Genomic DNA, 12456 nt, shown 5'->3' with positions numbered 1-12456 from the left:
AGGTCAGTGTTGTCAGACAGAGCAGCTCATTGATCAATGATGTAACATGATGTAAGCCACTTTCTTAAATTTACAACTGACCCATTCACTTCCTTGGTTTCCTTGGATTTGTGTTGTTATTATTCTGTCAGAGAATAATAATAATAACGGTAATAAACGAATAAAAATAAATACAAATATAAATGATATTTAGTTGTTTTTAATTGCACGAAGGCTACTGATGGAATAATTAGGGCGGTTTGGACATAATGCACAAGGGGTCAAACCACATTAACACGCAAACCATATCTTAAATTTAAAGCATTTATTCTGTGACATGAGCAGGGAAAAAATTAATGCTTTATCATAACTCCACAAAATCCTACTCTTATTTTTTTAGAACACTAATACGGTAGAGTTTGATAAGGCAGATAAGAAAATGAGGGGGTAGCTTCTGTCCTACAATTTCACTTTTCTTTCACTTTCACTTTTACTCCCTCCCTCCCTCTCTTACCCCCTCCGGCTTTCTCACTCATTCAAAGGGGATAAAGGGAAATCACGTCATCATATTTATTGCATATTTATCAAAGGCAACTCCATGTAAACAGATAGGGCAGTCACGAGCCGCACTGCAGCAGCAACGCAGTTGCCACGCAGTACACAGGTGTCCAGTGTGTCCAGCCTGTTGGCATCATGTTATGTGTCAGGAGAGGCAAAATACTTGAGGATGAACGCTAAATGATAAGCATCCATGATTTGGATGCTAAATTAATTTTTAGGGGCTGTCTAAGTCTTAGCTAGGACTACGCTTACAAGGAAAAAAGGATTGTTAATAGACCGGTCATAGAAGCAGCAGATGTAATGCCTTACTCTGTTTATTCATACACAATCAAAGGAGCCTAGTATATTGTTCTGCATGTTTGTTACATGTAAGATAACTGTATGTCCTTGCTCTGTTACAATGCATGAGCCCCCTGCCCCATGGAGTGCAAAAATAAGCATACACACACGCTTAAGAGGCCCACAGGAGACATGGGGCATGCAGCAGCTCTAACACTTAATTAAGCAGCACTCATTAGCGTATGCATGTGTGTTCAGTTGGGTCTGCCTGTGAAAAAATGAAGAAGAAAAGATGCAAGCATGTTTAAAGCCGTTTATTTTTGAGGCCATGTGTGTATGGCGGTCGACACGTGTGTGCGTATGTGTGTATGCTTGTGTGTGTGACCCTGACCGTGTTCTGGCAGTCGTTTGTACTGGGCTAATGATGGAGCTACTTTAAACTAACTATATCTGTAAGGGCCTTGATCTGAATTAGAATTCAACTTTAATGAAGGGAAAGTAGGACACATGAACATCAATAAACCTGAACTAAGACAAACACACGTGCACAATTACATAAAGTACATAGATTGACTGCAGCGGAAGAGTTACAGTCACACACAAACACACAAACACACTGACCTGCCAGTGAAGGTGTGTTTGATTTGGGTTTGGTCTACCCCTGCTGGCCTCGCCACAGCGGGACTGGCTGCCTGCAGAGAAAACACACGCAGAACAACTTCCTGTGAGTGGCACTTGGAGGAGAGACGATAGAAGGAGCAGAACAACAAACTCCAACAGCACTTTCACGCTGTCGACAAGTGGAGAATTTAAAGGATGGACATAAGAAAAAAGAGAGGCATAATGAAATGTATATTGTTATTTAAATTAACAAATAGCTGTGAGTGAGCGACTTAGTGGAGGATTTAAGGAACTACACCCAATCTGAAATCCTGAGCTCAATCTAAAAGACAAGGGAACACATCAAGGGAATGAGTGAACTGATGAGTGAAGTGACAAGTGGAGGAGCTGCTAAATTGATGGATGGATGATGTACAAATAGCAATTAATATGTGAGGCAAGAAGACAGTGTTGTCAAGCAGTAATAAATAACACTGGCAATGGGCAGGGGAACAGAGAGAAAAAGAGAGGGAGAGGTGTGAGAAAGAAGAGTGTAAATGTGAGCCAAGGGAGCTGTAATAATTACTTTATACAGTGACATATGGCTTGTGTGAAGTGTGTTTCTGTGTGTGTGTTTGTGTTAGAGACAGAGAGGTGAGCTCCACAGGGACGAGGTTACATGCCCAACGGTATAGAGGTGATGAATCATCTAATACTCGAAACGTGACAGAAGCATTCCTGAGTGGATGACAGTAAACATGCTTCTGCAACAACCTACCACTGCGACATATGTTTGTGAGTGCACAAAGTTAACACTGTATCAAAATCGACACAGCAAAATAAAAAATAAAAAAAATGGCACCTACATTACCCAAAATGCAAGTTTCCACAGAGTGACATCACTGGAGGCAATTTATCAGAGTACATGCAGCTTTCTCTGGAGCCACTAAAATTACTATACTGCTTTTTGAGTACTTCTCAAGTGTTGTTAACAGAATTTAATGTGTAAAATTGGTGGATTCCCCCTTTTAAGACTACAAACTACGACCGAAAACTATGACAAGAGCAGAATCATTGAGACTGTTCATACTACTCATACATAGAATACAAATACAAGGACGTAAAATATAAATTAAAACACAAAAATATATATATTCTTTAACCAATAGGCGATAATATCATCTATTGCAATATTTGGATGGGACGATAATGTGATATTAAATTTTATATCGCCCAAGTCTAATCTGCTTATGTGTGTTTTTATGTTCAGAAATACATTTGGGTGTCTGAGCTCAGGCATGTACTGAGTATGCACATGTTTGTGTGACCAGATGCAGACAAATGTACACAGGTCAATAAGGCTCAATGTTAGTAGTAGGCCCTAATGGACTCTTAACATGACCTTTCACCTTTACCCTCTCACCCTATTGCCATCTGACCTATGCCAACTGTCAGAGAAGGGCAGAGGGAAGGAAAGTAAGAGAAGGCAGCTGAGAGCAAGACACATGAATAATGAAGAGATAAAATGTGGGTAAGATGTCAGAGAAGGGTCAAGAAACAATGGCTGAAGATGTGAAAAAAGAAAAAGGATGAAAAAAATCAGAGACAGACTTATAAGAGGAGTGGGATGAAGGTGAGCTGAGGCTCGACAGTGAATGACAGACTGCAGATACTGTAACCATATGTTTGGGATTTGGTGGCTTGGAAATCAATTAGTCTGGCCTAGCTGCAGAAGCTGACATGTGAGCTTAATTACTGCAAGATGACAGGTAACATTAATTATCCTAACCTCTTTGTCATAACAACAGCCACTCTTACATTAATTGGAAAGTCTTTGGTGCTTAATCGTACGTCTCATTTAATAACTGCTAGTAGAAATAGTCTCTCTCTCTTTTTGGAAGAGCGGCATATTAATTACAGGCTAGCGACGTATGTTACTTATCAAAGGGTAATTTAGAACAAGCAAATGAATCTGAACGCACAAATGCATCTCATTATTCATATTAACCTTATAATATCAAAGATACAGAATCATAGCAAAATATACATTCACTGAATGGTAAGTCGCTTGTTCTTTATTGGTTTCGCTTGAAAAAGCTTAAAACCTTTTTTCATCTCCTTGGCAACGTGTCAACCTACTCGTGTGACCACCAATTACACATTTCAAATACCACAATTATGGCTGTCATTTTCACATAATTACATTATACTTTTTTTTCAACACTGGAAACATTGTGCACCTTTATTAAAAATGATAATTGAGGCTGCTGCAAAATTCTTACACATGAATGTGTTTCAAGGTTTATCAGCTCTGTCAGCTAAACATGTTTTTAGAAATTAATAATTACAATGTATTTAAATGTAAAGTACCACAAACAAAGTACCATCAAGTAGTTTTTCTGTATAAGAGGTACTAGCTCTAATTATTTAAATCTGGATGCTTTAATAGAGAAGAAATCCCAAATATAAATGACAAAGATTTATTAGAAATACATTGAGGATAAATGCAGGGGAAAAAATTAATGCATTAGTCTGCCGACCTTGGACAGTTTAATCGATACTTGTGAGCATTAGTGGCCCTCCAAAAACTGGAGAACAGAGAAGCAGGATTTCCATTTTAACTCAATGATGGATAATCCTACCTTGAACAACTATGCCTATAATAAATGGGTCTTCTCTGTCCAATCTAATAATTGCTAAAAGTGGATAAAAACAGTGAACTATTAGCGGTATTACTAATTACAGAATAACCAATCAAGCTAAGTGTTCCCTGGAGTGAGTATGATAAAATACTAGTAATGCATGCAGGAAAGTTTGGGTGTATCTGCCTGTGTGTGTGTGTGTGTGTGTGTGTGTGTGTGTGTGTGTCTTTAATAAAGTGATAGACCTAAGGTAATCTTTCTTGAAATATCTCTTTGGGGATGTGGCTGATGAATGGAAGAGTGTGTGTTTCAATGAATACTAGTCAGATGGCCAGAAGTCTGAACAGGGAAGTATACAAAAGCAATAATTTTTCTATTGAATACATTTAGTTAATTTGATTGGAATGATAATAGCTAACACTCCTTTACAGGGTTCATTTCTTTCTAACTTACATGTAACAAACTTAAAGGGGCTCTGTGTTCCTGGAAGCCGATCGTTATTCTATATTAGCAGACTCGGTTCCTAAACTAACGTTAGCTACTGTAACTCTCTGTTAGCGGAGTGGAGAGAGGCACTTGAGAATGTGTATAAAGTTACATCCTTGGTACTGTTGCATAAAATCCGACTCAAGTCCTTCATAAAGAATTCCACAGTCCAGCAGCTTTAGACAACTTTAAAAAATCTGCCACAGTCTTGCACAAACAAGAAGAGAGATGTGGAAGGTTTCATTTTTCACTCTACATTACAATCCACTCACATATGATACATAGATACATACAGTACGTAGAGCCCCTTTAAGCTGTTTCCACTGACAGCATATTTCCGGATATTCCCAAAACAAGTGAGGTTTATTAGCCGTTGGCATACCACTGGTTTTGTTTCTAGTACGCGACCTCTACTTCTACTATACTTCTACCAACATCTGGTGAAACTACGCTTTGCTTGGACTAGGTCATTTGCTCCAAACCTATTCATTTATAATTTATAACATTTATATTGACAATGTGACATATTTTTATGTTTTTATGTTTATGTTTTTTGTTCAAACAATGTAGTTGGAGTGAATAGGTGAATTACTTAAGTAGGGATCAAACAACACCACATCATGAGCACAACAGTTAATTCTTTTTATGTAATGGCATTGTTGTGTACCTGGTCAGATTCATTTGGCAGACTCGATGATATAAGTTCAGTTCTCTCATTGTACACGCAGGCATTGGGTAAGGCACAAACAGGAAAAGGAAAGATACAAACACAAAAGAGCAAGCACATTCACATAACAACCTGCACAAATGCACATGTACAGGCATACAAAATGGCTTCACTGACAGAGATGCAAGCAGACTGCACAAGAGCCATGACACACACGAAGTTAAACACACACACATACACACCCAGGTGGAGCACAATAAATAAGTGCTGTACTGCCTTATTAGCCCCAGTAGTATTCTGGGCAACAACAAATACTCCCAGTCTGATTAACACATTGTGATTAACCTGCAACCCTGTGTGCGCGCTTGTATGTGTGTCGTAAGCGACAGAGGGAGAGACACATTTTGTGGCTTACTGTACTCATTTGTGCCTGACTTTTAGAACGCAAGAGCTGCACCAGTAAATCTTTCTGGATAGAAATTAAATAAAGGGAGGGGAAAAGAGAGTAGGAGAAAAGACAGAGAGAGAAGAAAGACAGAGAATTACTGCTAGAAGAGTACTGTCTTCCCCTCATCGCTCTCACCAAAAGGCCAAGTGACAATTTGAACAATTACCCAGAGCCATTACCTCTATCTGAACCTGGCTGGTTGAGAAGAGACAGACCAATGAGCGAGCAAAGTGTGAGAGTGAGTGTGTGTGTGTGTGCATCTGTGTGTGTGAATGAGTGAAAGAGCAAGCGACAGTGAAGAACACAAAAAATGACTGTCACTGACTGAGAAAATGATGTATGAGGAGAGGAGAGAAAAACAGAAAGAGAATTCCTGTATTTACAGGAGTCACAGAGTCATTTACCACTTCAGCACTTAGGTGGTAGTTATTGCAGAAACAGTAGGTGTGAGACAGAAAAGCATAGACGGAGGGGAGATGCGAGGCACTGACGAGCATCAAGCAGAGAGAAAGATGTGAGGGGAAAATGGTTGAGGGAGATTGTTGACGCTTATGATGTTAGAAGTTGTCAGAAATTTCAGGACATTTAAATCAATCTCCTTTTACCATTTTTGGCTCAAGTTTACAAAATAAAGAATGTAAAACTAAAGGTAATATCAGGTCATACTAAGGTATATTTCATCACAGCTGATTGTCAAAACCAGCGAGACCCTGGTTAAAGACGCATATTTAAAATGGCTGCAAGATGGTGGAACTGAGCCATGACGTCTTTGTCAAGTCAATACATTTTTCACATGATGCAGGCTACAATGACTTCACTATATTTGTGATTTTGTAGCAATTAAGCCTGTACAATATAAGGAAAATCTGCAATGTGTGATGACATTGTTCAATATTGAGCTGATGATTTAACTTGAAATACGTCTAATAGGTCAAATCTTTATAGGTAGAGTCTGAATGCACGGCACGTCTAAATAAAAGGATTTTTTTTCTTATTCTTTGCATTCCGGGTAGTCTTTTGTGATGTGTCATATTGTGCATGTGCCTGTTGCAGTGACTCAATAAGCACTAGTAGCAAATCTCTGAAAAATAGCTCTGTCAAGCCGATGAACTGTGTATGCATTGACTTACAGTTTTCTCTGCAGCTTCGTAACACTGCTTAGATGACATCAGCTTGCTAGGCTGCTAACTGTCATTTAGCTTACTTGGTGACTACCTGCACAACATGTTAACACATCTATTTAAGAGAGGTATTTAATCCATTGAGTCCTATCTCTCGACTCCCCACATCTCTTTTGTTCCTTCAAAAGTTAGCAATGTTCTAACTGCTATGTTGGACACAGAGTTGATCCATTTTATTACAAAGCTATAATGGTTTAAGTTTCAGTCAACAGTGATAGCCATTTAACATAACATTGTGTGGATTATTAACCATCACAAAACTATGTGATAGGCTAATGTAAGTTAGAGTGCTATTGTTCTGATCAAAGCTTAGATGTTGTGGGTGAAATGAAACAGCAGGGAAATCTGGGAAACTAGCATGAGCTGTAATAAAGAGTCCACAGCTGGTGTGGTTTAGGTCACATATATGCATGCTATCATGCAGGCGCAACAGATAAACACCCAGACATGCACAGTCTGGACAGGCCTACTGTGTAATTGACCCTCAGGCATATTTCATATGGAACAGCCACAGGAGCGGTGAAAACAGAGCTGAGACGTAAGAAGTGGTGGAACGTGGGCTCAGCACACCATGATCTACATTCCTAAACTTTGGCTTAAATTTCACCAGGAAAAGCACTTAGATTAGTGTTGGCAGTCCACATTTATTTATGTCAAGTGCATGCAGGTTTCATTTCTGCTAAATTGGACTCGGTGTGGTCGATTAAATAGTTAACAAGTCACTACAACCAGTGTTTTGTTGTTAAACGTATAGTCACTTGAAATGTTATTTGTACACGGTTTACATCCCTCTCTATGAAGCCCCTCATAACATCTTGTAAAAAACATTCTCTTCTAATTCTACCACTACTTCAACAGCATCAGCAAAATTAAGCAGGGAGATTGTCGACCTCTGAGAACCAATCACATTCCCCCAAAGAACTGAACCTTGCAAACAGGTTGTTCTACAGGGAATACAGCATGGCTACAAAATGATGTTTGTCCAGTGAGCAATCTCAAGGGAAGAGGCCTAACCACTCATGAGTCCAATCAGCTGAGGAGTCACTTTAACCAGTGAACTTGAGGGATTAATCGTGTCCACCTGTCTACAGAGAGTATGAGACTGTAACACTATCATAACAACTAAACAAAACTATATCTGTACTGGCATCAACTGGCCAACTGTGTTATGATAATGATTATTAGCTCACAAGTCAATGCTTATCTGTGTGCATGACTGTAGTGTGAATAAATAAGTGAAAGGATGTGTATTTGTGTATAATACATGTGGATAACAAGCATCACCTCACAGATAAAGAAGTAGTAGAGTAGAAGAAGAGAACAGAGGAGGGAGTAGGTGAGTATCTGGTTTTTTACTCTCACAGAGAGAACAGAGTCACGTTTCGGGCTGATAATTATGTGATACACCTGTCTTCTACCTCCTATAACATGTGAAATTTGAAACTCAGAATAAGCACTGACAGCATCAGAGAATGTAAAGATTAGAGAGTGAATTTAAAGAGAAGGAGCAGCTCATTCTTAGCTTGAGTTCAAGTATTGGAAAAAAGAAATAAGTTTTATCTGAACGTTTAAGTCCCTTTTAGATGCTGTTTTAGACTGAACCAGATTAACAAAGTTATATTGTAAACGTACATTTCCATAGAATACAAAAAAAGCATGGCTTATGATAAGCAAAAGAAAGTCAAGTCTTGTAATACAACAGAAGTTAATTTTGTGTTGCTATATGGACCCAAATTATTCATTTTGGCACCATTTTGAAGAAAATAAGTATGACCAGAAGCAGATGAGAAAGAGGAGAAAGAAGGAGTTTGCCCTCTACCCTTTTGAGAGTGGGAGAAAAAGGATAAAAAGCTAGGGAGAAAAAAACAGGGATTCATCCATCTTTGTTAGTGGAGTTTGATGTGACAAAGCATGTCTGGATTACAAAGAACATGCAGAATCCACTGGCACCACTCACCTCCGACCCTTAAACACATACAGTATACACTCAGTATACACTCAGAAACCCACTGCTGGCATATATTAGAATTCCAGTTGCGGCAAAAAAGACAAAAAGTTATTTCTTACTTGTTTTATCAGTACTTGGACTGATATTTTATTCCAGTTTAAACTGATAATAAAATAGATCAGTAACTCAAGTCATATGCTGAATGCTTATCATAATGAAAGTTTCGCCTCAATGTCAGATCCGTACAATGTACAGTATATATGTTAGGTTTTCTTGGGTACAGAACAAGGCCCGACACAAATTAGAATCTAAATTCTAATTGAAATATAATCTAAACATTTTTGGTAAGGTTTTACTTTGGGAAGTGGTCTCCATCACAAGGAACAATGTTTTTTATTGATTGAAGTTTGGTCATTCAAATAAGAAATGCATTAGTGGTAGTCAAACTTGAAAAGCAGCGGGTCTCCTCAGAATCCTACAAGAAGAAAGGCCATAGGGTCATTAAAATCAAAGTGTTTGTCCCCTTAGGAGTATTAATGTGGTTAGTATTCTTCATGGTGACCTGCTTATAAGATTACAGCACAAGAGGAACGATGATAGTGTCCATGAGGATTCATCACTAAATCAATATCTTACAAAAACAGATCAACTTATGTGAAGGCAGAAAATCTGACCGCGAGGCTTGATGAAGACATCTTGTGACACAAATCAGTTTTCTGCTTACACTTCTTTAAAAAATATTATCTGACTAATGCTAATGAGAATTCAATATACTAGGTCTTATTAAAGTAAATCAATGTCTTTTATACGAATACATGATGCTCCTTTTGCATTGCTAAGCAACTACAGCAGTAAATAATGATGTGTATGCTAGCAATCATTAAGACACACTGTGTGCTTCTCACATTTAGAGACTTGTTGACACTTGAGGGAAGTTTATGGGATATCCAACATGAGGGGTTACTCTTCTTCTGCCAAAGTGGACATTCTGACCCGACACTCATGCTTGACAAAAGCTGAGTGGGCAACAAAATCTTAAAGAATATTCCATATTGGTCCACATAATGTCAGATATAGCCATCCTTCAGCGAGGACATTCTGTTGCTAGTGGGACAAAATGTAGTAAGTAAGTAGTAAGTAAAGCTTTTAGGTGCTTTTTTCAAGAATCAAGACTTTTAGTATTGATTCAGTGCTGATTATTTTTGAATCACTTGGTAATGTCCATTAGGCTCTCACCACTACATGTTTGTCCTCAGTCACACGGGGAGAATATTCTTACTGTATGTGTGTACAATGTGCGTATGGTGTCTTTCAAACTGTTTTTGTTTTGCTGTCTTGCTGTCTAAGTGCCTCTTGGGTCTTACCATCACGGCAGTGTCCTCATTGAGGGAGGGTTCGGTCTCTGTCGGCTGGGGGCCAAGGGCTGAGTCACTGCTGCTTCTCACCAACAGGGGGGTGTCTGTGGAAAACACAAAGAAACACACATCTGATATGTGCAGGTAGTTTTGATTTTGATTGTTTTTGCTGCAGCCTACTCTCAAAGATTTGGGTGGATAACTAAATCAATCAATGCCAAGGTGATTATGTGTAGTCTTCAGCAAAATCTACAACTGCAAGATAATGAAAAGTTGAGATTGGATCACTACAGATTCACATAGTTTTGCAGCCAGACAAGTTAAAGAGACTGCTTCACGCAGAAGCAGAGATGAGTGTGTTTATACGGTACATCTGCATGCACTGGAAAACTGTGAAGATGTAGAAGTTCTACAACCTGTAAATCAACCACTTTTTCTCATTTCTGTTTATAGGAGGTATCTGCAGGAGGAACTGACCACCAAACACAAACTAAAGAGCAGTTTTAGTAGATGAAAAATAACTTGACCTACAAAAATATGAAGAACCACCGATTCTAAAACATTATTTCGTGATTTTTCGCTATTTTCTCCAGCTGTGCTCTTTTTCCTCCCAGTTTCCTCTGTTAAAAGCAGAGGTACCTGGCTCTCTGTCAATCCAAAATGACACAGTGTGACTGCTTCCTACCAGACGGTTAATGGAACAAGAGATATGACGGAGAGGAAAGAATAAAGCAAAAACGGTGAGAACAGAGAAAGTCTGCATCTGCACTCTACAGCCACACACACAAACACACACGTGACAGCCTTAAAATTGCTAATGCTATTTTGATGGAGTCACAGTTCAGCAAAATTCATGTCTAATAATAATCTTTTAGATGACAAGATACAGACCCTGAGCCACACTACAGAGAGGAGTTTGTGTGTGCTTCTTTGCGAGTGTCAAAGCACGATGAGGAAGAAAGAGAGAGGAACGATGAATATTTCTATGTTGTTAGGTTGACAAACTGAATTTCCGCTCTGTCACTGCAATGTGCCTCCGCCATCAGTCCAAGTCAAAGCGTGCTTTCAAACTAAAACAAGAACATCCCGATATTCAGTGCAATAAACTAGCAGGCTGGTCTTGAGGAAAAACAATGCTTATCGTAAAATTATCTAGAGACATGAAAATTAATTGTTTAAATGTAAATATAAATGTGTCTGCAAATGTATTTATTGGAGCAGCCCAAGGTTTAAAACAGACAAGCTTTTCACTGATACAGTATCTAAAACTTAGACTAAGACATACAAATTAGATTTTTTAAAAACTTTTGGAGATTTTTTTCTGTGCCAATGAAGACATCAGCAGAACATGTTTTGTCAAACAGATGCCAAAACTGGCTCACTGCCAATTCCATGGAAAACTCAGCTAAATCCACCATTTTTTGGGTTGTAAAAAGGAAATAAAGTGTGATCCTGTGTTATGACTGGTGGTCGGGGGATGGAAGATAGAAACAATGAGAAAGACAGCATGAATCCACCATGTATAGTAAATAAAACCTATGGGTTTCATTATTACTTCCCTTAATTATCTAAACTCATCAGCCAGCACAGCCTGAGACATTTATGTGCGTATGTCCATATCTGTTGATGACATACTGTAGCAGAAAGCTCATTTCTAAGTGTTGTTTTTGAATATGTGAATGTGCATCGCTCCATGTTCTCATTTGGTCTGTAAGGAGCAGATCTGAAAGGCATGAGTATGTGAGAAGTTAATGTATGCCTCCCTTCCTTTCATATCCTTTCAGTGAACACACTGGTGTTCATGCGTCCAAATGGCCAATAAGCGGCTGATTTGCACATCTCGGTGTGCATGTAGGTAACATATGATAGTGTCTTCCTCTTCACATCTCACCAGCCCACTGCATAAAATCATCATTTAACAGAAGCTGATGGATGACGCACACCACACTATTGCCTGTGCGGCTGCTGGAGCTTGAAGAACTAGTAAAATGGTGAGAAAAGTCAACACTGCAGAAAGCTCTGAAAATAAATAACATATATCAGTTGAGGTATTATTATGATCTGATGCAAGCTGCCAATCCTCAAATATACCACCCCCATTCACAGAGTCCATCAATCCATATATACATTAAGAACATTGTCATGTTAGCCTCTATAGTACCACTGGGAATAAAATGAAAGGTGGAGATGAGGGGGGAGGAAACCTCTAGATGAGTGGACTACTCAGAACACATGCCAAATGATATTTGTAGGGTCATATATTGATTGTCACAAAATGGACCCTTGGTGCTCTTAAGACCGGCTGGGGGG

The 12456-nt window shown here is 38.8% G+C and overlaps 1 protein-coding gene across 1 annotated transcript in view; it reads right to left on the bottom strand.

The window, feature by feature from the left end:
• Positions 1 to 12456, bottom strand: part of pard3bb (par-3 family cell polarity regulator beta b) — a 215910-nt gene that overhangs the window by 155787 nt on the left and 47667 nt on the right. The window contains exons 4-5 of the mRNA XM_073473008.1: positions 10156 to 10250; positions 1441 to 1511 (exon numbers count right to left, since the gene is read on the bottom strand). Coding sequence (XP_073329109.1) covers positions 1441 to 1511; positions 10156 to 10250 — 166 coding nt within the window. The remainder of the gene's footprint in view (positions 1 to 1440; positions 1512 to 10155; positions 10251 to 12456) is intronic.

The sequence above is a fragment of the Pagrus major genome, chromosome 9 (genome assembly GCF_040436345.1).
Source record: "Pagrus major chromosome 9, Pma_NU_1.0".
Classification (NCBI taxonomy): Eukaryota; Metazoa; Chordata; class Actinopteri; order Spariformes; family Sparidae; genus Pagrus; species Pagrus major.
Note: the sequence above shows the minus strand (reverse complement) of the source record. Positions and strands in the feature narration are given on the sequence as shown.